At 39.7% G+C, this 27854-nt stretch overlaps 1 protein-coding gene across 12 annotated transcripts; it reads right to left on the bottom strand.

Annotated features, from left to right (window-relative positions):
- On the bottom strand, positions 1-26897 carry LOC117950606 (LIM domain only protein 7-like). Of its 12 annotated transcripts, XM_034881826.1 has the most exons (32): positions 26795-26897; positions 26531-26619; positions 24043-24113; positions 23350-23419; positions 22044-22150; positions 20855-20885; positions 17861-17974; positions 17629-17773; positions 16789-16942; positions 13921-13980; positions 13167-13248; positions 13110-13133; positions 12608-12759; positions 12214-12397; positions 11565-12116; positions 10338-10652; positions 7710-7824; positions 6751-6912; positions 6445-6611; positions 6277-6340; positions 6096-6155; positions 4550-4575; positions 4301-4408; positions 4095-4190; positions 3621-3805; positions 3306-3350; positions 2997-3049; positions 2366-2537; positions 2052-2237; positions 1830-1944; positions 477-579; positions 1-188 (listed from the first exon to the last, which is right to left on the bottom strand). In XM_034881826.1, exons 2-32 carry the CDS (start codon positions 26597-26599, stop codon positions 169-171), a joined length of 3807 nt encoding a protein of 1268 aa, XP_034737717.1. In that variant the 5' UTR covers positions 26600-26619; positions 26795-26897; the 3' UTR covers positions 1-168. The 12 variants fall into 12 exon arrangements, with proteins under 12 accessions (XP_034737717.1, XP_034737680.1, XP_034737706.1 ...); XM_034881789.1 differs by having other exon boundaries at positions 13110-13248; XM_034881815.1 differs by having other exon boundaries at positions 1830-1938; positions 13110-13248.
- Positions 26898-27854: the final 957 nt, after the last annotated feature.

The raw sequence follows: 27854 nt of genomic DNA, 5'->3' as shown, positions 1-27854 counted from the left end.
AGAGATTTTATTTCACAGTTTACATTTTTTATCTGCAATTCCTGTAGGAGACAAAAGGCGTGGCTTGGCTGTGTGGACGATGTTTCCACTGGGTTCTCGTAGTTTTAGCCAACACGAGTTCCCCATGTTTCGGCTGCTTACTCTGTGATCTCAAGTACGGCATGTTGGTCAAATGGAGGGGGCACCCGCTGCCAAAATGTTTATAGTCATTAATATACAGTTGGATGACCAGCAAATGAAATGCAAGTTTCTTGGATAGTGATTAAGTCTATAGTCCAAGGACATTTGGTTTTAAGTGCAGGATTAGGATTCATTCCTTTTTCTTTTACAGCAAGGAAATTGGCCGTAAAAGAACTGGATTGATTCAGAAAGAACAAAAACAATGTGGGAAGGCCAGTGGCAAGAGGTACAGAAACTGTGAGGTGTGATATGTTTCTGAGAGAATCAGTAATTATCTCACAAAGACCAATACTCACACTTGAGTTGGAAATAGCAGGGCTCACAGTAGGGCTTCCCGTTTCGGATTCGAACCTGGACTCCAGTCTCAGTTCCTCCGAGATGTCGGTGGCAGCCCACACACTGAGAGAAGAAGGGAAGGGTGCGAAAACAATTAAAGCACTATTTAAGAGAAATCCAGCTGATCTGTATCATGTATCATTCGCGTTCATTTCACGAGGTTGTCTGCCAACCAAGCACAGAAAAATTAAGCTTAGTTTCCGCATACAAACGCATAGTCCAGATATACATTCTATGAGTGCTATGTGCGTCTGTCATTTACATTGAGCTGAGAGTTGTAAAAGTGCATTGACTTTTACATCTACATGGTAATGAAATAGGCCGACTAATTCCGGGGGTGATATTTTCACAATGAGCATCTAAAAGTGGGCCGGCTTCTTCTACTTAACCAAACACATGCAGAAAACAAAAAAACAGAAGAGAAATAGGACACAGGACTACACCACGCATGACCATCAGGCCAGACACCTTCAGACAGACTAGAAAACAAGCGTGTAAAGAGAGACAGAAGCATAGAGGTGTCATTGTTCCTGCCAGAAGGTGCCTACGAAGGTGATCAGATTGTAACTAGATATGAGATTCTCCTGCTGACCTTTACTAAGAGTGCGGTCACATTAATTCAGTCTAATAACATTTTCCTACAATAAGCACAGGTTGTCATGTCACGTGTCTGACGCAGGTTATATATTGGGCATAATGCTGGGGTGTGTAAACAGTTTCTAGTCAAGTTTCTATTTAACTTGAGTGCAAATTTAAAAAAATATAAACCATCAGGTAAACAACAAAAAGGTGAATTAATGGGCGTTTCCATTTTGTACGGTAATATTAGCCGGTGGCAGCCAACTCCGTACCCAAAACCAGATTTGTTCTACTTCCGTGCATAGATTGTTGAGGTTGGACACTGTAAAGCACTTTGGTCTACACCTGTCATGTTTTAATGTACTCTATCAATACATTTTATTGACCTGACCATTTATTTTATGTTCACATGTACTGTTTTTTCATTTGCCGCCATTTTTCATCTCGTCAGTTGAGTGGAACCTTGAGCGACAAGTCCCATGCTCCTTGAACGCCATGATTTGCCATTTCTATTGTGTCCTGTTTATCAATACACTAAATTTGTCAACCTCAGCCAAGTTGAAAAACTTTCCCACTATATTTTGACATTTCTAGCGTTTCCACTCAGGTTTGTGAAAATGTTCGTATAAACAGGCGGAAAGAGATGCTGTGGCTTTTAGTCTGGCATTGCAATGTGTATTGTTCAGGGATTGGAACTACTGTGACCGCACCTTGACCCGGTCAGGACCTCTCACCTGGAAACAGGCGAGGTGGAAGCAGAGACCAAGGGCCTCTATGACCATGGCTGCCCCACTACCCAGGACACGCTCACACACACAGCAAGTCCTCCTGCCACAGACCATCCTGGGACTGCACATGTTAACAGTGTGAGGCCAAAAGGAATGATACAATACAGAAAATAATACACTACAACATTCACAAGAAAGACAGCCTCTATATTCAAAAGAGTTGCTTACCTGCCATGATGAAAGGACTCGAATGTAGGTCTCTGGGATAGCAAGGATCCAGTGCTGTAGCGGGAGGACGAGTTCCTACTCGGAGCACAGTAACCTTCAGCAGCGGAGTGTGGGCGAGGGTAACTGAATGTACTGGTTGAGAGTGGGGTTTGACGCAAAGTATCCAGGTCGTCCAGAGAATCAAACCTGTAGAGCAGACGGCCCAGTTGAGAAAACCGTATTAAGGTAAAAGACACAGATATGTCAAAAGGATGTGAAACAAACAGCTGCCTAAAAAAGTGCAGTGGAGTCCCGCTGAGTTCAAACACACCCACCTCTTCATAGATACCCCAACATAGATTGGCTCCTTGTAAAAGCTGTTGCTGCGCTGACGTATCCAGCTGTTGTCAGTCAGAAGCTGAGTCCTTTTCTTCATCTCCTCCAAAATCTGCTGCCGGTTTTTCTCAGCCTTGCACACAGAGGGTCCTTTTCCTTTCCTTTCATCACCTGGAAATATCAAATTACTTTTACCATTTTTTAAATTACTTTGCTTATTAGGCTTATTTGTCAATGCACAATGTACTGTGTATTTAATTGGACACACACGGGGGGGTAAGGATAAGGGTCTGGTGCCTTGCTCAGGGGCACCTTGTCATTTCTAAGCACTGGTTATAACACAAATCCTCTCTCCCCGGCAGAAACACCGGATGAGTTGGGAAAACTTAAGTGTAGCGTGTGTGTGTGTGTGTGTGAGAGAGGGAGAGAGAAACTGACAGGACAGTCACTCTCAATGTGCTTGATCACATGTCTCGCTGTGAGAAGTCAAGACAGCCCAAATCACCCGAATAACCTGGCTGTTTTATTTTGAAATGTGTTTATTTTGGTAAAATTTCCAAAATGTTAGAAAGGCTAGCAGTACATCAGCAGAACAGAGGGGAATAGTATGCCAGAAAAAGGTAGACAAACCTGTTGTCTGTTTGTAGTTGCCAGCTAATGCTGGGGTAGACAAGGACTTTGCCCTGTGGAAGAAAAAATATTTAGTTTTTTACAGTATATGCAGTCCATTATAGAAAAAATGTACTTCCCTAAAAATTGGGCCTTTATGGTCTGCACCTTTCACAAGACGTGAAAAGTAGTAGTAATGCTACCCAATCACATTGCATCGTTATTTTAGAACAAAACTGTGCTATTTTTGCAGACATACTACACAAGTTTTTATGCATGAAGCTAAATACTATCTACTCCCAAGTCATACTGCGCTAATCTTGTTCTGACCTGTGTGCAGGAGACAGCTGAGCAAAGCCAAAGGAGTCCTCAGCCCTGAGGTACAGCATGAAAAGCATTCAGGCCCAGCAAAAGCAGAAAGAAGCACAGCAAATTCAGCATTGTAAAAATACAAAAAAATAAAAGATCATGACGAGTCAGGAAAAAAATGCTAAATACAATGTCTTTGTATGGTTTGTACAAAACCTTTAATTTAACAGTAAGCACAGCAATTGCTCGCACATAATACTGTTACACTCAGCAAGGATGCCAAAGAGCTGACATTGTTGGGGACATTGAAACAATGGGCAGAAAAAGTTAATTTACCAGACTTGTCCTGAAATCTTGTCACGCTGCTCTCCTGATGCATTACTTTGAGGGTCTGAACCTGCTACTTTCAGCTTCTCTTGGTCAGGGCTCGGCTCTTCTCTGGTTTTGTTTTGCAATCCATTCACACGGCGCTGGGTGCTGGCAGGGCTCTCGACACCATTGGTCATCTCAAGTGTGTTCTGCTTTAAATGCATGAAAAAAAGAGAAAAGAAATAAAATTCTATAGAAACAACGTGTAGCACTGAAATGTAATGTTGGCCAGGGACCCGCCTATGAATCCTAAAACAGTTTAAAAAAAAGAAAACTGATGCCAGAAAACATGCATCAAATTAGCAGTTAAGACCAAATGTTTTTTAAAGCCACAAGGAAGTGAACAAAAATATCAGAATTTTGGCTGCAGTGATGAGATTTTTTTAAAATTTATTTTAACACTCCATGAATTATTGTTTAATTTAACAGATTTCTCATTACTTTTGCCCCTGGCTTCCTGCAGGACTCCCCCTTTGCATCCTGTTGTGCTCTCTGCCACTCTGACTCGAGCCTCTCCTGATCCAGCTGGTATTGCTTCTGAAAAAACAAGCATTTGAACATTTGAATGTTGCTTCACACTTTAGATAAGGATTAATGAAAGTAACAAGGATTGTGCTGCGTAGCCGTGTGTTGGGTAAAGGCTTCACCTGTAGGAGGCGCTCCTGCTCTTCCTGCCACTTCTCCTGACGCCTTCGATCCTCCTCACGGTCCCACGACCAGCTGGATGAGGAGGGGCTGAGGGATGGCACCTGGAGCTGGTGATGCACAAACAGACTGCGGGCTCAAACATGATCACAGTGCAGCACACAAACATTTTCAACACACACATACACATGCATAACTTATGTTTGAACATGCATTCAAACATCCTTTGATCGAGCGGGATGGTAACTTACATCAGATATGGCAGATTCTGAACCTCCTGTGTGAGAAAATAACAAGTCAGCCGAGAGAACCCAATCCAGTAGTCCTAAAAGATAATTGAATTGTGTTCTAATGTCACACATATAAAGGCCGGGGATGCATTAGAAGAATTTTGAAGTGCACTGGATCACACTATAGATTGAGATATATCGGTCCATCCATCTTACAGACTACACACTTTACTTTGTTTATCTTACTGAACCAAGAAATGTTTTGCAGCATTGTCTTACGTAGTACCAACACTTGCTGTATCCAGAAACTGTACAGTTTAACTGCCTCCAGCGCTCGAGGTGAGAGGGTCACTTTAAGTATAATTCAATTTCGAATCATAGGAGTCATCTCAAGACACTTTACAGAAATAAGTCTAGACCACACTATAATTTACAAAGACTTATTTCCAAACTAAAACAATGGCTATTAAAAAAAAGAATGTTGTTAATACAATATCTGAATTATTTCTGAATTATACAGCCTCGCTAGCTACCTTGTGGCTACAAAATGTTTGTTACAAGTTGGAGAAAATAAAAGTGATTGTTACTTTGCGCTTTGTTGAGCTTTACCTGCAGGACTGGCTCAAATATTTGGTCATAACTATCTTTGTCACATGTTTTTCATGTGGCGTAAGAAGTCTAGAGATCTTAACTACTCTCATCTACACACAGACTAGACCAAAGATCAGCAGGTCCATTTATAAAATCAGCACACTAATCTGCTAGCATATCCCCAGCCTAAAGACACTGCCCACATACTGAGAAAGACACTGACAAGCGAAGAGTTGAGCACGCCATAGTAAATTAAACAAGGCCAGTATTCACATGCTACAAGACAACACAAACCTGCTTTGTTCAAAGGTTGATTATGTTCCACACAACCGCTAGCATGTTGCTAAACGCACACACAGTTAAGAAAAACACAGTGCAAACATTTACCACACAAGTAAACCCAGGAGCTGAATCCTGCAGAGCCTGATGAGAGAAGCCATTGTAGTGGGACACACATCAGATTCATTAACAACCACAAAGAACAGCATTACAAACCACTCATTGTGCAAATGATTTACAAAGTTGCCAATTAAAAATGACAACCCATTAACCCAAAGATCATCAGTAAAAGCATCTGATACACATACACATCGTAGAAATGGCCATGGCTGTCAGCTCTGTGGTTGCTAGGTAAAGTTACGCCAAGACAAGCATCTTTTTTGCCGCAAGTTGCAAAAAAAACTTTAATACTATTGCTTTTTTGAAAGAGATGTGCAGAATATTCATTTGCTGAAATACTACAGATTTAATAGTTTGTAGTCAGGCTGCTTTGATTAAAATAAGATTAAAGTACAAAAGTCTGAAAATATTATGGTGGTACTAAAGTAATAGTTATCACTGCATTTCCTCATTCCTTTAATTAGCAGCTCCCTTCTTTTGAAAACCTTAAAATCTCTTTTAATGCATACCCAACAATTAACCAAGCCAAGCACCAGCCACCAAAGCTGCAACGCAATGAGTCAAACTGGAATTTTACCTTTCAGTTTGAAAAATTCTGCCCTCCTTTTCTGATTTTTCATACTAATGTTACTATGATCTACATGAAGAGGAAGGACGGTTAAGGTGAGAAATTACAAAAGTACGAACTGTATCTGAGGATTTATTCTTAAAAGAGAGGTTTGTCATGCATTTTGGCCACTACAGACTTTCATTATTACCTTTATTTCTGGCTGTCCTATGGTTGTCAGAAAGCTCTCCATGCATGACTTTACCTTGTAAAACCTGTGAAAGAACACCTGATGAGCACCATGTTTTAAGCCACACGATCAGAAGCTTTGTGCATCCCTTTTGAGATTTGAAGTTATAACTGACTAAACGTTGCTTACATTGTCTGTCTGCCCATTGAGGTTCCTGTCTGCGGGTACTTTACAGGCACCACTGTTGGCATGGTGATCAGGGCAACTCATCAGGAACGGCGCTGCGGCAGTCAGATTGAGAGTAACCCTGCTCTGACCTGACTGGTTAGGATGACTCCCCTCACTGATGCTCCAATCTAATTAAAATAACCAGTCATCAAAACTACTGTAAGACCACACTGTTTGTGATAATTTGACCTCTAATTTCTAACCATTGGTCACAAATGATTAAGGTGTTGAAATACAAGACAAGTCTTTTTTTGGCTCATTATCTACCCTTGTTGCCATAGCGCCGCATGTCCATGGTCAGACTGCCAGTTTGAAGGCAAGATGTCATTTTATCCTTCCACTGGTTGTAGTTCATGTGTGCCACAGCAACTCCATTAACAGTCACAATCTCATCGCCCACACACAGCTGGCAAAGCTCCGCTGGACTGCCTGGGGAGGGAGGGGCAGACATCAGGGACATGAAGAAAGATGAGGACAGCAAAACATTTAAAAAAACATTAAGAAAAAAAAAGGAAGAGCTTCAGAAATGATTTGTATAGCACAAATGAGGACAAGGTTGCTTTTCCAAGTTGAAAAGTAGGCCAGAAAGCCACAACTACAGTGAGTAAGACACCTCCTGGCTCACTTTTAATTAAATATTCATGGAGTTTTAAATCAACGGCTACATTTTGTTGGTGGTTTTGGAGATTTATGCTAGTAAAATAAATGCACACCAAAATAAACCATAACATCTGATTTCACTGTTCACGTTATTCTAATCTGTTTGGGTTGTCAAACTTTAGATACATATATAAAAAAAAAAAAATAAATTAAAAAAAAAACTTACTAGGTTGTAAGGTTAAGGCTAACTACACATACCTTTTGTTTACATTTCTCCTGCTATATGAGGCTACTTTAGCTTTTTTGCTTCTTTTCAGCAACATGAGACCACTTTGTCTTAGCTCCCAACAAATGGCCTCAGGAATATACTTTTTGAATTCAATAGTGACAATTTGTCTATGCACTGTCTCCACAAATACAGTCAGTGTGGTAAATTACTGCTCTTTTTGAAAGAGCGTGTTAGAACAAATTTTCTTTCTGAGAAGCAAAAAAAAAACATTGATTCAGAGCACAATGAAGCACTGCCATGCCTGTCCCTAAAAATGTCCTTCCACAATACAATGTTCAAAGCAAAGACTCACTCTATTTAAAAAAAAAAAAAAAAAAAACAATAGACAAAGTCTTACCAGGTTCAATGAATTTCACTCGTGCCCCTGTCGAGTCCCAATGAGTCTGGAAACCAAAGTCTGTCCTACTGTTGGGTTTAAGAGCAAGGCTCACTCTCATGTCACTGTGATCCACCTGAAACACACACACACACACACACACACACGGTGTCACCTTCTACACATGCATAAAAGGTGACACCCTGTGATCCAATGTCCTGTGCTTCCTGGTGGAAACTAGATGCTTCCTGGGCCCGCTACACAAACATAGTAAGGGATACACACAAGGGACAGGGACACGCACAGGCATTTTGGGCGGCAGGGGTTCTAGAAAAAAAGTTTATGAATAATTATTTGAAATTTAAACAATATATTAACAAAAATGACCACCATAATTTCTTATTACCCTTATGCAATTGTTCAATAGATTTAATAAAATGATTAGTCCACACTTTTTAGTAGCCCTATTCATAAGCAAAAAGTAAATGTTTTCTATGCTACAAGAAAATTAGAATAGGTAACTGCACCAACGAGAACCAAAAAAGTTTTTTGCAAATGGCAATACATACATTTTAAATCTTTTAGTGTTATTGGAATAAATAACTTTTAGAAAAATCTCACAATCTTTCACCTAATTCAAAAGCGGTTTCTGCAATTATGTCAATTTTACAGAGAAAAACAAACAAAACAATAATATAAAAAACCTCCCAAAACAAAAACCAAAAACACTTATCAGATGAGGGGCCTACGTTCAAAATGATGTTACCAGATATTTTGGTCTAATTTGCTTCCATGTCTTATTTTAATGGAAATAAAACGTACAAAATGGAATTTAATTTAGGTTGTATCTGTACATTTTCCTTCTAAATGAATCTACACATTTAAACCGGTAAAAACATTTAAGGCAGAGAGAGTCTTAACTTATTCACTGGGGAAGGTCTTTGTTGATATATTTTATTTATCCTGTTCACCTGCAGTGCGTTGAATACAAATTTGCACATTTTAATTAGTCAACATCAAATATGCATATCAATGTGGTGACTAATGACGTTAGACAGACTTCACTGTAGCTGTTCACCTGGAGTGTCTGTAAGCAGCTACAGAACATTAGCCTGTAGGGCCACGATGCCTCAGCTAACTTATTACATAAGCTAAACTAGTAGCTCATGCATTTTGGCAAGACAGATGTTAACCGTTTTGTCGTTTAGCATGTAAACTCGAGACACTGGCTGCTTAGTGTTTTGTTCATCCTCACATAAGCTCCTAGAAGGAACTGCTGCCTTTCTGTGTGCGTGCGCACGTGCAGGGTGTGTGTGTGTTTGCGGGGAGAGGGATCAACAAAATCTAATCTCCCGATCCGATATATACTTTTTAAATTCAAGACATATTTGTTTGACAAGGAAGCTATGTGCAAACAAGAATATATAGGCTATATGTATCAATATAAAAAAAACCTGCATTCAGAAAAAAGGGCCCTTTCTCTCGGAATGAAAAGGGAAGGTGCTCCTTTGATGTCTGTGTGCACGTGCCTGCAGAGGGACCAGTTTACTATTTACACAATCTGAAATCATCACGGCAGCCAACAATTGCCATCTTTGTAAAGTTCGTTATGTTCTCAGAGAATTTTTATCAAAGTATTTATTTGAAGGATAGGCTACATCTACAACATTTCACTCAAAAATTCCCCCGGATGTAACTTTTTCCAGCGGCACCGTGTCTCTGTGAGGCGCTTGGCACCTTCCCAAGAGGACTGTGATTGGTGTAAAGAAATGCTAATGAACCAGAACACGGTCTTCTCCCATCCCGCAATGTGTGGACTAGCCAGACCCTCTCCACGGCACTGTGAAGGAAGGTTATATTCACAAGGATAACCTCTTGAGATAAATTCTCTCATTTAAGACAATTTTTCAGAAAAACTACATTCACACAAAACTCCCAAACCTAATTTCTCAAACACATACTGGTTGTTTTTTTGTCAGAGATGCTGATTCAATTCCACATAAATGTTTGCACCTTTAGCTAATGTTGGTTCAGCTAAGGCATTTCTTCAACCCTCATACTCAAATCTGTAAAGCAGAATATAAAAAGACACATAGTAATACATAGTGTCAAAAGGTGAAGCCAATGAGGCCGATTCACCTCTGTGGGTGAGGGAAGACAATGTGTTAATGGCGTTAATCCCCACATTATCTTAAAGGTCCCATGACATGGTGCTCTTTGGATGCATTGTATAGACCTTAGTGGTCCCCTAATACCACATCTGGAGTCTCTTTCCCAAAATTCAGCCTTGGTGCAGAATTACAGCCACTTGAGCCAGTCCCACAATGTGCCATTTATGAGTCGTGAGTCGGTAGCTGTTGAGAACCATGACTTGTGTTCATTTATTTTCTTAAACTTTACAATTGGTAATTTATTAAGTCACAAAATATATCAGCAGATATTTATACGTGCCTGGTTACCTCTCCAATTAAAATTGCTTAAAATACTTGGAAAAGTGATTTTCTCTAATACAATTTTTGCTCATTTAGTTTTTCTTTTTATCAACGGGCACCGTCACAGACACGGATTATAAAAAGTACAGTTTGATTAAACGTTATATTCTAAATTTAAACATTACACGTCATATTAAATTGCATCAATCCAACATACCTTTGGGAGGTCAATGCTTGCATCAGATGGGACAGTCGAACTTTTGTTGTGATGGGTCTGCAGGTTTGAATAAGGCTGCGGTATTATCTGGGTTTGGGTGTAGGGCTGATGGTGGTAGCCATTGGTCTGGAAGGAGGTCGGCCCCGAGACGGTGGCACCTTGCACCTTCTCCCCCTGTTCTCTACCATTCTGTTTTGTCTGGTTAGCTTTCTTCTGCTGACCCTTCTGATGGGTGGTCACAGTAGGTCTTTTGAGAGAAGATTTGATATTTGGAGAAAGCAATTCCTCACTTTTCAGCAGACCCTGGTTGTCTACCTAGGTTAACAAAAACAAGATATGCTCAAAAGGACAGTACAGATGTATTTCTTTGCAGCATTTATTCTGCAACATTGATGTGTGACTGCGTAATGTCTACAACCAACAGAGAAATTTTGTATTGAGTTAATACAGTTCACAATGGTGCAGCAGAGTTTTTATTATTGATAAGAGTTTAAAAAAAAAAAAAAAGTATAAAACTCCCTCACACATAACACGTTTCACAAACGTAACGCACAGTAATTTGGCTGTCCCTATGCACCCATCTAAGGCCAAACCTTCCACCAAAAGAATATAACCATTCTGACTGCTAAATAGCAGCTAGCAGGCCCCGCTGCTTTAAAAGCACCAACACCAGTTGCAGTTTTCACAGAGAGACACAGACCTGCTGTTTATCTCCATCCCACCACTATATGCATAATCACCAGCATTTTCAGAGTGCCTTGATTTCAAAATTAGACACATTTCAGGATGTAAAGCCTGAATGAACTTTGGAGATTGGCTGTTGAAAGGTGACGTTGTATTATCGATCTAAAAATCTTAGAATCTTTTAAAACAGTATTCCAGGTTTCTTTGAGGGTGACAGAGGTGGAAGATTGTGGTCAAAAGTTCACAACTCGTAGCACTCCACCTAAGAGAACAGTGTTCTGGTCATTTGTAGGCGGCTAAAGGTTTGCTCAGAAACTACAGTGCCCAGCGGTTTTAGGAAATTATTTAGCATTTATGGAAAAAACTAAATTAGGTCTTTGCAATCTGTTTTCATAAACGACCACCATTATTCTTAAGGCAATACCATGACAGGAAACAACACAAGGTGAAAATAGTCATTTTCCCCCCTTACTGTCTGGAGAACATTTGGTTAATCACCATAAAATGAACTAGTGCTATAGCTTTGATAACCAATGAACTCACGTTGCACAGTCTCGGCAGAGAGGACACCCTGGACTGCTTGTTCCCAAACGGCCTGGCTGTGATTGCAGAAGAGAGACGAGATGAGCCCTCGGACCTCCGGTAACCCCGAGGAAGGCTGGCTGAGCCGGACCACGACGCAGTTCTGAACAAGTGCTTGTGGACCAATAGACCTTCTGCCGCCTGCTGGTCACTGCCTTGCTCCACAGCTGGTTCCCAAGATGTCTTCTGGCTCTCTTCCTTGGACTTGTAGTTCTGGTGGTGCAAGTCCTCCAGAGCATGAGCTCGTGCCTGATTAACAGCACCAATGCAGAATTTGGGGTCGTTTGGATCATGGCAGAACGGAAGTTCCTTTTGACTCAAAATGGCTTCAGTAGGATCCCTGGGCTGGAAATGAGCTGGGCTGCCCTGCCCTTGGCCTTGGGTCTGGGAGCTGAAAGGGCAGTCCAGAGAAGGGGTGGTAACTCCTGTTCCATCTGAAGCCAACGAGGCAAAGTAGGTCTCGTCTGACAGGACGATCCCATCAGATGTAGGCATGGCTCCAACTGATGATCCCTGAGGAAAAATAGTTAGACACTGGCTGGAGCTCTGCCATGTACCTTTTTCACCACAATAACAATGTCAACACAACCAGGTCCATCTATAAACTTACCTGAGTGTTGGATGAGTTGTGGAGGCTAAGTGGAGCCATTGGGCTGAAAGATGCCTCTGTGGCGTAGTTGCGGGCCAGCAGAGCCCGAGTACGTGGCCGGAGATCAGAGCTCAATGATTTTGCTGAAGGAGAAGTGGAGTAAGGAAGAGGGGCAGGGTAATGCCTGCGTGGTGACTGCTGGTCTCTGGGGAATTGGCATTTAAGGAAAGAGGAGTCATGTAATACAGAAAGCAGCAAAGGTAAGGTAACTGATATTACAGTTGACTGTGGCATACTGATCAGTTATCAAGCAAGGTCACCAGCTTTTCATAAAAACTTGAAATTACTTGTTAGTAGCAACAGGGTTTGGCAGTGTAAGCACTAGATTACAATTACATTGGTAGAGGCAGCATACCTCTTTAGCAGTCCGCCTTCGTTCACTTCTTTTTTCTCAAATTTAGCCAGAGCTCCATTGGCCATCTGGTTAGTGACATGTTCTCGTTCCTGCGACTTCCTGCGGAGATCAGACTTGCTGCTCCTGCGACGATTCTTCCACTTCGACAAGTCCTGAAACAAATGCACAGCCCGATAAACCGTTGCTTGCATGCATGCAACTACAATGTAACGTCATTGTCAATATTTTAAGGCTCAAACCACATTTTCTTTCAATGGTTATACTGTTGAAAACATTTGTTTAGACTAAAAGTTAATTCTTGACCTTAGTTGACAAAAAACAATCTACAAATCTTCCTGCACACATAAAGTTATGGCAGTATAGATTTTCAAATTTCCAGTTTTCAGGAACTTTCAGGAGTATTACGGACTGACATAATCAAGGTAAAGAATAGACTCAAATTTTGGAGAGAAAAAATAAAATAAAAATCAATAAAGTGCTCATCTACAATTCCAATACTTACATCCTGCCACTGAGCTTCACTGTCCTTGGCAGCAACACTACACCTCTGTTGGTTTTCCTGGTCCACATCGTAGATTGTGTTCACATCAGGAACTTTACGCACAGGGTATACCATCGGGATATCACTGAGTGATTTGCTCCTTGTTCAGACAGACAGAAATAAATAATGGCTACGCAAGACAAACAAAGATGGTATTTAAACACATTGTACACCATGTAGCAGAACAAGCATGATAAATAGTGGTATTGCAACACAGCGCGCACAAACATGCCATTCAACACAAATACTTTCTGTATGTGCTCGATTGCCACACACCCCACAGTATTAACAGCCGCGACAACCCATTCTGCATCCAAACTGAATTCTTAGCGAAGTGCAAGCAGAAAAGTCAAGTAATGCAGCAGTATAATTGGCAACAGATGTTGCTGTCTGGATAACAGCCATGAAGCGTAACAAGTAATAGCACTGCTGTGGGCAACAGAGGATGTCAGATGTGACATTCAAACAATATAAATAATTAAAGCAGCATTTAGCAGGTGGTTTATCAAAACTGTGACATCATTTGATGGGAGGACCCAAGACTGATTATAAACGATCCTGTAGTTTGTCACATTTCACCAAGACGTCTCTGCCATAAAATTAATAGTGGGAGGTATAACAAGTGCTTTATCTTCAAGAAAAAACAAATGCTCTCAGCCCAATTTCCTCTGAAGGCGAGGCAAATACAAACAGCACGCCCAGATGAAGCAGCAGCATAGCAGTTGTGGTTGAAGCTGTCTTCAGACACCTCTGTCCAAAACTTTAGACTCACCAAATCCAGCCAGGGTTGACCTGAACTGGTCTCTCAGGTCTGACCTGCATTTGATATGCTCTACAGAACCAATGAAACGGACACAAATACAGATGAACACGGTTATACATCTAAGTGTAAAGGCAACTGGTTTGACAAAACTAACAGCATAGTAACACATTAAGGCCACGCAGGACAAGAGGCTAAACCAAACGAAGAACACAGAGTGGAAGACACTATAGATAACTTAAAGGCAAAAAGAGGCAAAATTATTTACATTCAACACATACGTATGGCTTCAGTACCACAACTGTAGTATAACCCTGCTAAAACAAAAAATAACTTGGCAGAAAGCAGGTTTGATGCACAATATTTTAACTTTATTCTCCCACACCAAAGCAATATCCACACAGAAAGTAAACTGGAAAACATAGCGCTGGCACAAACCGTTATGATTCCATTATGGCTATCAAAGTATGACACAAGGAATGAGTCATCGGTTTAATCATTAAGTAATGAGTCACTCAGCATGATGCTGTTAAAAAGGTCTTCACATAGTCAGCACTATAAAAGACACGCGCCAGAGTAAATGCCAGATAACACACCATGCAGGAGACAGGAAAACAATCAGCAACAGTACAAATTCAAAGCACATTTGGTTTTCCTGATAACTTCACAACACATCTATTTGATCAACGGGGCAAAATTTGCATATCAGATTTAAGCAGTTTGCTGATGGATTAGATATTTGCAAATGCAAGAATTACAGGTGCACTTTGTCACACAATGATATAACATGACCGTGTTTAAAGCTTGTGTCACAGTCTGCAGTTTGTGTGCGTTTGGGACTGCCTGTGTGCACTCCGTGTGGATCTTCATGACCGTACAGAACGTTCAGGCTTGGGGTGAGAGTTTCTTAGAAATGGTTTGGAGGCTCTCCAGATGTACCAGAGGTGTTTTGTACTGCAGCAGATGTCACAAGCCAGGATATGAAGTCAAACACTTCCTCAGAAGAACCCAAAGCTTTATGGCTAGTCAAAGGAAGAAGAAATGCATGAAATGATTACATTAACAGCCAACTTAAAAAAATAAAAAATACAGGAAGTCTTCTAGAGAGAAACTTTGATAGAGATTTGCTGGGTTCTGCAGTTTTAGCTTGCGTCATCTTTCAAGTAGTGCTAGCTATTCCCATGTGCCTAGCAAACTAGGATTCAGTTTGCTAGTGTAGTTAAGCTAGATTTAGTAACTATCAAATATTAAAGCCCAACAATAACAGATTGAAGACTTTTGAGCACATGCCATCAAGCCACACAGCCAGTTACTTTAGCACAAAGAAAAAGCTAGTCAGATTTCACTTAAGTAGGTACAGTAAGTCACACTCTAGCCACGTCATATTATTGCTTCTTTTAAAAGTTATGAATACTTGCTGATCAAGCAATGCATTGGCAAACTTAAACCAAACTGCAACAGCACAACACGGCAACTTTACCTAGTATTGTTAAATAAAGCATTTGTAAATCTTAAAAAATTGCACGATTAGCCCTGCCTTTCTTTGTAGAGCAGTAAAAATACAGCCAACAGACCTTAAGCCTTGCATAATACGATACCAGGGTCTCCTCTGGGAGCCAAGGTAGATCGTCCGCACACGAGTCTCCTCTTCAGGTGTCCAATACCGGGGTAAGAAGCGGGCGTAGTTGGGGTTGTTTGATGTCTGATGAAGGGTCTGCTGCACCCGCCGGAAATACAAGTCATCTAGGACAGGATCTGCGTCCGTATAACCGTCATCGGAGTCATCCTCACACAGAGCTCTTAAGAAACGCTCTTCATCACTGGCACACTCGGGAGAACACGCAGTGAGGTGGGGTTGAGGAGAGAAAGGGGCATCTTCAACGCTGCAGCAAAGAGCGATATACCCACGTCCATGTTTATGATGATCACACAGACATCACTTTGGACAAAGTAATAACACTAGGTATCACAGAAATCATCTCCGAGCTACTCTACTACTTTTAAAAAAAGCAGAAGTGTGGCGTGATTAATGCATGGAGGCAAATTCTTTTTTTGGAGGATAAAGTTAGGGTTACACAATGAGTTTTAATTTCTAAGCATTGGAGTGGCAGGTAATGTTGAGTAATAGACCAAAGCAGAGCAACAACACGTTGGCATGCCAAATCATTGGATTTCATTATATACTTAAAAAAAAAAAAAAAAAAATTAAAAAAAAGTTATTTTAATTTGTTGAGCAGGATGACTGACATCACAAGGTCCACTTATTTTTAATGGGTTGCCATTGTCACAATACAAAACAAATCACTCAGCAACTTAAGATTAAAAAAAAAGTTCTGATGTGATTCTAGTTGACAATCTTGATAATGATAAAAAGGCTTAATTACTATTAAAATAGCAAAATAATTGCCATCCTGTGTTTAGTCTACTTGTGAAGGCTGTGTTTATGAATGCATGCCTCTACTTCATCGTTTGGTATTTGTGTGAAGAAAAAGTCATTTTGAGAAACTCTAAACTGCAGATCAGTCCATATCTGATTTACCAACCTTGAAACTTACTAGAAAAATGCATTTCAACAAAGAACAGTGCCATGTTACTAATTATAGATATTATTTAACCCGGTTCTCTCATGGTATTTTTTTTACCAAGCACAATATTAGAAAGACAGCAGATGTCTTTACACTATGTTACTGTTGGACTCTGAAATAATCTTGTCTATGGTATGTTTAAGATGAAATGCCGCATAAATGAGGATAATACAAGGTAAACGTTAGAATCCAGTGAGGAATTGAATGTTTAAAGTCTTTTAGTAGCTGTGGATGAGAGAGTTAGTGGCAGTAACTGAAGCCTCTCTCTGTACAGTAGCTGACACATTTGCAGTACCTGGCGAGTGAACTAGCGCAGTCCCTTTCATTCTCTTTCCATCCTTGTTTTCTCCTTAGGAGTGGCGCCGGGATATAAGCCTTGTTTTGTTGGGTTGAAGGCTGTGTGGGCTCCATCTTGAAGACCTGCTCAGCTTCCGCGTCACTTCCACAACCTTGAGACCGCACAGACGTGGAAAACGAGCAACAGAAAAAAAGGTAAGTAGTATCTTAGAAGTTTGGAGGAAAACAAAACAAACCACCTGAAAAGAAAACTGAGCCTAAAAAATGGTGCGAATATCAGAGAACATAAAAGAGAAGAACGTTTAGTGTGACCGCGTCTTCTCACAGTCAAGAATTTGCCCTCTCCCATCACACAAACTTATCACCATAGTGTGGAACTTGCCACAGACTATCACTGACGTGCACAGAGACCAAGCGTACAAACTAAGTACACTGAGTAAGAAGATCAGAATGTTGTTGATCCAACTGAATTTGGTTGATCACGCTTGATACCATGGTTATCAATCTCTTGGAAAAATAAATTTCTGTTCTGCCATGCTCGTGCAGACTGACAGCAGGTAGATATGCAAAAAATAAGGAAGTAATGTATTTCACGCGAGCAAAAGTTGGAACAGACGTTTCTTCGGCAGGTTTAACTTGCAAAGAAAAACAAACTCTGAATGAAAATAAAGTTTGGAGCAAAAGGGAAAAAGGTGTTACAACTGGCTACAGTGTTTGACTACCAAGAGATTTTAGCAAATTACAGTGCATAAACTGACAAAAGGAACAATCTTTTACAGCCAAACAAAAGGAAATCACAAATCAGGAGATTGTATGGAGAATGCACCGGTAAACATACTTTCATTGTTTGAGAGGACCCCTCGGGAGTACAGAAAGTCAATGCCATCGGCAGAGGTCGCCATCTTGTAGCTTGGTCTGATGCGCTGACATTCCTCCCTCTCTGGGTCCCAGCACTCTTTCACATTACTGCCCTCATCTAGAGCCTTGATTTAGAAAGCGGGGGTAGTGTTAACAACAACAACAACAACTAAAGAACTACAACTGTTTAAAAGCCTAGAAGAACAGCTCACCTTGGACAACGCCAACCCTAGCAGCCCTTCAAAGGCCTTGAAGTTCAGCTGAGGACCACTGTAGAATGTGTCAAGGTGAGCCTTGCGACCCAACCAGTAGATTGTGATGAGAACCTGAGCAAAGAACGACACGTAACCAACTACACACAGCTTCCTTCCCCATCCCTGCTCAAAAGAAACGTATGGTTTCCTGTAAACTTAACTCACTTATGAAACAACAGTTTGGCAGATTAGGATCAAGTCCCACCACATCAATCCGGATTGACTTTGATTCAAACAATCTAACGTTATCAATGCAAAGTGAAAATCTTGATTAACAGTCATTTTAAAGATGTGCCTTTACTTTGAAATCCCACTTTAGATATTCTTTTTATTATATAAAATAGTTTTGTGTTTCATTTAAATGTCTGGAAGAGCGTGGTAACAAAATTGACTGCGTTGCGTTAAATGGGCTTAGTGTGTATCGTCTCATATCAGTCGCAGGCCCCTGAATCAAAATTGTATTGTGGTAGACTTTGTGATATCAGAAAAAACAAATAAATCAATATATACACACCAAATAGTATACACTCACCGGCCACTTCATTGGGTACACCTGTACAACAGCTTTGCCATGAATTCTACTTTTATGAACTGTTGTATTTTTTTATTTTTTATTTTTTTTAAATCTTTGTGCTTATGTAAAGCACTTTCAAAATGAACATTATCTTTGTAGAGGCAGAATGTGTGGCAGAGCTGTTTTATTGGCTCACAGACTGTACAAGTGTGCCTAATAAAGTGGCCGGTTAGTGTACACAGAGCTTTAAGCTAAATGCTAATGACAGCATGATAACAGTAATTCCACATGATGTTAAGCAGTTAGTGTTCACCATCTTAGTCAAGTGTGTTATAATATTTTCTAATCTGCACTAAACAGAGTACAGCTGAGGCTGATGGGAATGTTCTTTGTTTTACTGGTATTTGGAGATTTGGTATTTGACACTAACATTTTGACCTGATGGATGGCGCTAGCTTTAAGCATGCTTAAAAATGTCATCCGTCTGCCAAAAAAAAAAAAAACTAGTGCCATTGACACACACACGGGCAGACACACAAAATGCTGTTGACACTCCGTCAGCAATACACCTGCCATTAGTAAAGACAGTGAGTAAAGGCCTCTAAAATATGGATCTCTTCTCGACATGTAGTGTTTTACTATTTGACAATGTTTTACTATTATACGCTTTGCGTATAGTTTTACTATACGCAAAGCGTTTTGGACACGATTTATTTCTCATTTGCCTCGAGGCAAGGGATAGTTTTTGACGGACGGCCTGTCTCGCTGGAAGAGCAGTAGCCTGTTTTGCAAAGGGATTATCCACAACACTACGTGTCAGAATTTCTCTTTCTGTATCTTGAAGACATCCTAGAGCAGTCAGAAAAAATAAATCAATTTATGGCCCTTAAGAGATTTGAATAAATATTGTCTAGCACAATGCTAGTGAGAGGAAAAAGATGTGGATTTTAAGTGGAAATATATGCCTTTCTATGGATTCCCCCATTTTGCTTGATCAGGGTCTGTAGCAGCCATCTAACCAGTCAAGTGAAAACAGTTGTTGATTACAGACATCTGAGTTCTAGCCATCATTGGTAGAGTAGCAATAGAATGGGTTACTTTCACGTTTTTCAGCAGTAATGATGTACAGAGAGCCACTATAATGTGCAGTTTTTCCAAAACAAGCAAATCCGTTGGCCTTCTACGCCTGTTTTAATCACTGAAACCAAATTGGTGTGATTTTTCCTCATATGTACCTGAGCGCAAACAAGCATGTTATGCAAGTTGTAAGAACAGGGACAGGATGTGTTCCTTATTCTTTAATAGCTTTCCACCTACATTGTGCCAAGGAAGTCATTATACTACATAACAGGTCATCATAATTATTCCTATTGAATGGTGTCATTTTCCACATCTCATTTTATTTGTCATTCATTATTTAGGAACACTTAATTATCTCACCAAGTCCTGTCAACATTGGCCCTAATTCACCCGTGTTGGGCATTCTGGCATCAGACACTTTAATATCTACATTGAGATTAACTGTAAAAGAAAGAAAATTCAATAACTGCAATAATAAAATAAGATTATAAAACAATCCCTCCAAATAACAATTCTCCCTTGATTTCAATGTTTAGGGTGTATTTCACATTGCATCACTACTGTAAGCAAAAAGTGATCTCAGCTTGCTTTGGTAACTCTAAAATGTTATGTATGAATAACTTCATTTTTTATTCTTCTGGTAGGAGACATGAACACTTTTTCCATGGACGCAAATTGACCCTAATTGGTTAATTCAAAGAAAAATGCTACACCCATTTCAAAGAGCGCTCTGACAAACCCCCTCATTACTGGGTCTGAATTGTCAGCTATTGTGCGATTCTAATAAGGCTTCAACCAAAACAACCTTGTAGGCTTCAAAACATGTAAAATACCAGCAGTGCACACAAGCGTGTACACATTCGGTACTCACATGTTCCACGTACACAAAGAACAGACATAGTTGTTGTAGCTGGGACAGAAAATTGTACCAATCTGGTCTGTATTTGTACTCTTAAAGCGTGAAGGCATAGTGAGAAACATAAAGCTACATTTTGGCACAGACTTGTACCAGATATTTGGGATAAACAGCCAAACTCAAACAAATCAAACCCCTTGACCATCAACACTGTTTCTTCGTGCTGGTGGCATGTTGGCATCAACATCAGGAGCTGGAATCTGTGCGCTACAGCTAATGGTTTATTTTTAACAGGGTTGATAAATAGGATGTTTGCTATCTCACATGTACACAAGGTCAATGCAGAGGCAGTTTTAAGGGACAAAAGGAAAAGGGAGCACAATAGAGTTGTTTAAGGTTTTAAAACTTACTGGCCAAAAGAGGGAATGAGGAAAATGATTGATAGAAAAAAAAGAAACATGTGAGGAAAATCATTAGAGCAGTCAATTCTAGTAAAACTTACATTTTTGAGTCTTCTGTTGGTTTCATCTTGCCTAAAATAAGAAAGATAGATATTGTTAATAGTTCTAAATGCTGCAATTTACAGTATGACTGCACATAATTACATCCCGTGTACTGCGGTTAAAGGGAAAAGAACTACAGTGACATCTCAAGCCTTCTCATTTGCAATGCTACTAATCAGCTTCTAATCAGAATTTATACAGGCTATCAACACATAAAACCACTAGCTTGTCGCCAGGCAAAGCTCATATCTTTAGAAATGCAAAGCAGCTGTGAAACAAACAATAAACCCTACTTTTTTAGCACATGTATTGCAGTAAAAATACCTCCGGTTCAATGTGCTCAACACATAATACAGAAAACATAAAGCCCCTCCACGGTCATATTAGTTATACGAGTTGACCTCAGAAATCAAGGTGTGCTTCTCTTCTTTGGGCTGAAATGAGCACCTGTAAAAGGTAGCACGATATTGACAAAATGTGATATTGCAATATTGATTATGAATGTTGCGATAAATATAAATTTCAATATTTTGAAACATGTCCAATTACAAAAGTTACGAGAAATCAAAATAGATTCATAACAAATTAAAGTTTTCTTACAACACAAGGTTTATTTCAACTGACGGTCATATTGGACTGGTTCAACATGTATATATAAATAAAGAAAGAAAGAACATGTCTACAGAAAACGACATGTTTGACTGGTTGTACAGTGGTGTAAAAGATAAATGAATAGAACAGGACAACTTTTCTTTTGCTGCTGATTTATTTGGTTTTGTAGGCTATCAATTTTCACTTAGTGTTGGAATATGCACACACGGTATGCTCCACAGGGTTTGTCACATAGTGGACCCATGCACTGACATGTACTAACATGTCCAAGTGTCACAGTAATTTGCCAATGAAACATGATCATTAGTGTTTTAACCGCGCTCTAAATCCAACACAACCAAGCCACAAAGCCAACAGACTGGACGCAGCGCTCCACAAAATATTGCATTCTTATTGCAACACTTTCAATGTATTGCCATAACGATATTGAGTTGATACATCTTGCACACCTAGATAAAATTTTGCACAACGTTATATTGGAATACCAACATTGAGTCGATATATCTTGCACCCCTAGGCGGTTTTACACGTACCCACTTAACCTGACATGACTTTGTTTCCGAGAGACTACTGTACCTGACAGTTGCACGAGTGGACAGGTCCTGCAGGTCTCCTGGATGAAACAGCTGAGACACATTCAGTCCCAGTTTCCCACAGGCTTTCAGGAATACATTCACATTATCCTGCAGATTAAAATGACAAGACAGCCAAGTGAGTGCAGGTAGAACACTGCCGCTTGAAAAATTATGCTCGCTGAAAGACACGTTTCCTCTTTTAGCAGCTAGTCAATTCGCCCCATTTAAGATTCTCATCCACTGTATGGAGAGCCTAAACAACAACAACACTACCTTGGTAGCATAAGATAAATGTAAGCTAAGCAAATCAATATTTTAAGTGGAAATTGAGAGATTAGAACAGGATAGTTTAGCTCAACATTGTCAGTTTCTACTCAGCTATTGTTATTAGAACCGATTGTGAAAGTCCTAATGATAATTTTTGAAAGGGACTCATTTTAGGTTACACCAGATAGTCAGGCTCTCACTTCTATAGAGGGTTAGACAGTTAATGCTTTGGCCGCCTCTAGTGGCAATTAGACAAACTGCTGGGTGATGTCAGTAAAGTGATACACAGAATGCACTTTGTTTTTAAATGGGAATATCTGTAATCATTCAAAGCTTTGTCCAATATATACTTTAACATATGATCTGAGTTCCACTTGCCTTGTAAAGATAATAAATCTACTGAAAATATAAAAAGAATCTTAATATTCACCCTGATTAATTACCAATGACAATTAAGGTTCAAAGTTCTACAAACTGGATTTTTATTCTGAATTTATTTTAATAGCTGCTTGAGGCAAAATTAAAAATCAATATAAACAAGTATGTCAGCAGTAATGTAAAAAGTGCATTTAATTTGTAGTTGTTGGTAAAACATGAAAAAAAGCCAGTATGTTCCTTTACGATGTCAGAGTAACTGCTGATTGTCTGCTGCATCTGCATCTCATCACCACCTTCAGTCCAGCATTTGTTGGCCCCTGATTGGTGGTTGCAATTGATTTATTTCCACAGTTTTGAAAATTATACTTTTATGAAGCCATCAAAAACAGAGCCTGGAGCAAAATAAAAATCTGCAGTTGTATCCATTCCATATAATCTTTTATTTTTTTTTACATATTTAACAGTTGTCACACTGAAATGCAGTTTCAGGACTGTGGCAACACTGTCTATCAAGGCCTTAAACAGGAAACCACACAATGTGTCTAAACTTCCTGGCTAGCAGGTGCCTTCTTATTCAAACACTCAAGGCTACACACAGACAGAGACAGAGACAGAGAGACAGACAGACAGACAGACACAGAACTGTAAGATCGAACACTCACCAGGCCAGCGATGGGAGTAGAAAGCCTGTTTACTCTCTTAATGATGCCAGGTTTCAACTGGTTGATCAAGCTGTGAAACAAATTAGCAAACAGTTTACATGTATTCCAGCTTTATGCTGCACATATTTGAGAACCAATATATTGTATTATCAGGGTCCCACTCCACAAAAACTAAGTTTCAGGCTATTAAACACAGACTTTAACTTCCAACAAAGATATCACATTTTAAAAGAAATGCAAAAAAACTTGCTTATAAACCAGTTTGATTGCCTCTAAGACAAAGAACCAAGAGCTTTAAGCTAACTTCCTAGCTAACCTGCAAGCTTGTTAACTTGTTGTAAAGGCAGTAGTTCTTCAGAAGAAAATGGCCACCTCTTACACTACAGAAGATACAGAAACGTGTGTGTGTGGGTGGGGGGAGGTGTCTGATGGTCTGTATTAAATGCAATTTTAATTCTTGGGATATGAATAGTTGTTTGATACCTAAACTTAAAAGATGTGTTTAGAGATACTAAGTGCAGTGACACAGTGCAATTTAGGATACTATTATTTCTAAGTTCATCCAGGCCTGCTGCTGAAGCTAAACTAGCAAATTAGCCTGCCTGAACACTCTAACCATGGGGTTGCAGGCTTGAATTCAATAGTCTGAAATTAAAAGTCGGCACTGTAAAAGGTTTGTGCATCATTACTCACTCGCACAGCAGGACTCCATTCTCTAAGGCAGCACGGAAATCCTTGCAACCAAATGATTTTCCAGTCACTTCCTAAAAAACAAAAAAGTTATTTTTTGCTTTCTGTATTCAACTCGTGAGATTTATGTATTCAAGTTTTCCATGAGTGTTCCTTTCAAATACACACCTGGAGGCCCAACAGTTGAACACTTGTCCTACATTTTACCTAAAACCCATGTGCATGTTGCTGCATGTGTTATTTTAACTTTGATGCTAAAGTACTGTGATGGCACATTTGAGTGGATGTCTGTAAATGCAAACAGCCAACTGAGAAACACCATTCACATCAATAGGATTTCACACAAAAACTGATATCGACCAACATTAACTTTTATCATTAGCTTATACTCATTAGCACACTGTTATGGTATACATATCAACCAATAACAAGAATTGCCAAAGATAGATTTTAAACAGTTTTCAGAGTTGGCCTACCAGAAAGTTTATTTTTAACTGTGAAACATCCCTCTCAGAATGCACAATCACAAATCTTATTTTATTTTTTTATAACTATAGAGGCAGTTTTGTCAAATGTTTGTGCTACACATTTCTTTGACATGTGAGAGAAACCAAAGCAATGCAAATTTGATCTAAACCAACGCAGTTTGTAAATTGTAGTGTGGTTGCTATACTGTGTTAAACGTATTTTTAATTCAAAAGGTTAGGTTCGTTGAAGAGAACACACACGTAATTCTTTAGCCCACAGTGCAAGCATTTGCATGTTCAACAATAAAATTAAGTAAATTAAGTCAGCTGGATATTGTTTCAGTTAAAAGAAAACATCTCTCTCAGCTACTGCACAAAAGTAAGACTCTATACTAATAACAAAATATGTAGCAAGCAAAACAGTGGGCTATAAAAAAAAAAAAAAGTATATTAACAAGCATCCTGACAAAAAACAGCAAACGTGTTTGATCAAAACCAAGAATACAACATAACCTAAATGGTTTTGCATGGCACAAGCCAAAAGCAGGCTTTGGAATGAGGACATACAAATGAGGCTATTAAGATTCGGCTACATAACTAACAGAGGGCCCCAAAAGGCTATTCTTCTCAGTAATTAGTCCCCCCAGGAATCCACAGTCCATTTTTGGTAGAACTGGGCACAGAGCGGAGGCTTCTCAGTGGAATCAGGGGGACAATGCAGTGCCAGGTTAACACAATAAAACACAACGATGTGGTCAAGATACTGTCTGTTCTACAGCATTACAACTTTAATTGGTCATTTTAATAAACAACTGTCCCTATGAAACCACAGATTCAATGGATTTCAGCCATGTGCTCTTAAGTGTGCCTTGCAAACTTCTCCACAAAGCTTAATTTGTTAAAAAGGTTTCAAACGAGGCAATTATCTCACCTGCAATGTACACACAGGCATCATTACTGAATCTGTGATCCAGTTCTAAGGTAGTCCATTATGCAACATTTATGATAGACTCATCTGCAACTATTTTGATGATTAAATATTCATTAGTCATTTTTAACCAATCATTTGTTAGTTCCAGCTTCTCAAATGTGAGGATCTGAGTTTTTTGCTCAAAAATAAACAAGATGTGAAGAGGTCATCTTGGGCTGCAAAAGTAACTAGCATTTTCATGATATTTCATAGACAACGCAAATAATTGGCAGAAGCAATTTCATTCATAAAAAGGGAAATTGCACTACATTTAAGAGACATATTCCTCTGGCTAAGGAGATGGCGGACATCAAATAGAACGACACCTGCCTAAAAATTAGACTGTTCTATTTCACCAGAAACTAAAAGGCCTGTTTACACAATGTGGTAGAGGTTGATCCCATGAAGCTTATTACCCTGCAATCTGTCACATTTGTAATCTGTAATATTAGCGTCAACACATTCCCGATGTTGTTTGGTATAACGGCAGACACACCTACGCTCGCACGCACGCTATGAAAACCACATCCTCCACAGTGCGTGCATGACTACACAACTTCTCAGTGGAAGAACAAGCCCCGCAGTGTTACTTTTCTCTCGAACGTCACCTAATTATCTGTCTTTCTTCCATGTGCATTCCTCTCTCAGGTCCTGCAGTCAAATCATTTTTATCCGTGCAACCACAGAAGATTCTCACACAGGACTCTCTGTCACGAGGCAAACACTTATCAAACTCTTATCGAAGAACAGTTTGCATTTGAACTTAGAGATAAGTCTGTAAAATAGGTGAACGACTGTTGAGTGGGAGGCATTTAAATGATTAGTGTCACCATCAACTGTTTTTATGTAAAGTCCTTATGATAATTTAAAAATATATATATTTACGAGAGGTTTTTCCATTGCTGAAATGTCTGCCATGGACTAACAAAAAACATTTCCTGTCTCCACAACGGGTTAAATGACCGACTAGCCAAATCTTCATGGTTGTTTGCACAGGATTAAGTGTAGAGGAGCACAAACAAATAAAATACAGATAAAAGTGAACCATGGCTACCTCAATCCAGCGCTGCGCCTCGTTGAACGCGTCTGCACAGCTGACACTGGTCTGCTGGCGCCACTCCATCCTTAATCTTCCAAACAACTCTAATAAAAGGGCAGAAGATCACATTTAGTTAAACTCATTCACTATGTCACGACCACGCCATGAGGCCCCACCGAGCTCAGCAAAAAGCTTAAATTCATGTCAACAAACAAGAGGACATTTCATGCAATTTGATTTAAAAAGAGATCATTTTTAAACAGCTGCTTGTTCAGTCACCTTGTGCTGTGTGCGGCTGCTCACCGGTGAAAGTTCTCCTCTAATTGATCACGGGACACTCCGCACTTCTGTTACCGACTTTCCATCACTGACAAGTTCCGCTCATTGGTTAAAGTGGAGGGGAAGGTCTCCGCCCACTTCAAAAGTAAATGCAAAATGTTTGAGATGAAGTGAATCCAAGAGGAGCCGACTCTCTCTCATCGCCCTCCTGGTGGCCTGTCGGTGTGCCACTGTGCTCAGACTGGCAATTGATGGTGCCTTACACACATTTAAAACAAATGGACACGAGATAAAGTTGAAAAAAAATGAAAAACCATGAATACCGTTATTGTGCAGCAATAATTCACCCCAAATAAAAAAATAAAAAAATTAAATCAAGTAGAGAAAGTAATCAATCAAAGGCAGTCAGCACTCATAAAACCTAGATTTTAGTCCCAACACCCATAATAAAGAATCTAAACTGTGTTTAATGGGTGGAGTTTTCACTACACATGAACATTTAGTGCTTCAAAGAGTTATCCATACTCCCAGGCACTGATGGACTGGTAATCTGGAATTTGGGCAGATGCTGGAGAGCCACTGTCCCAGCCATGCGGCCCCTTAATTGTAATCGGCGGCACCACATCATTTCTCTCTGCCCCCCTTTCTCTGCGTCAATTATAATTTACTGTAATTTACTTATTGGTATAGTAATGTGATACCACATATGAGTCTCTCAATATCACAGTCATGGTTACCTTCTAAAAACTGCATTCATAAACTTTTACATCAGTCTGCATTGTTAAATGAAATTACATATTCAGATAAGATGTTCAAAAACATGCATGGTTTGAAATAAAACAAAAGGTGGGTGGAAATGCCAGGGCTGTTTTTTGTTTGCAGCCCGTCACTGCTCCCAGGAGTAGCATTCTGGGGGAAAAATGCCGATTTCTAAACGTACTTTTTTCGTTACTTTCGTTCTTGTACTTGACCTTATAGTAGAGACGTTTTAATAAATTGTCTTAAACACTAAAGCGATCCTATAAAATACTCGGTTGTAGTTTTTTATTTGTAAAGTGTG

Source organism: Etheostoma cragini, chromosome 1 (assembly GCF_013103735.1).
Source record: "Etheostoma cragini isolate CJK2018 chromosome 1, CSU_Ecrag_1.0, whole genome shotgun sequence".
Taxonomy (NCBI): Eukaryota; Metazoa; Chordata; class Actinopteri; order Perciformes; family Percidae; genus Etheostoma; species Etheostoma cragini.
This window is presented reverse-complemented; position numbering and strand designations above follow the sequence as displayed.

Bases quoted from the DNA above. Each gene is read 5' to 3' on its own strand.
- LOC117950606 (XM_034881789.1), bottom strand. From the start codon at position 26,599: ATGGAGTGGCGCCAGCAGACCAGTGTCAGCTGTGCAGACGCGTTCAAC. The intron at 17,774-17,860 runs GTGAGCTGTTCT...TTCTAAATCAAG, and splicing joins TAGGGTTGGCGTTGTCCAAG to GCTCTAGATGAGGGCAGTAA. The intron at 12,760-13,109 runs GTAAGTATTGGA...CATTTGTTTCAG, and splicing joins GTGAAGCTCAGTGGCAGGAT to GACTTGTCGAAGTGGAAGAA.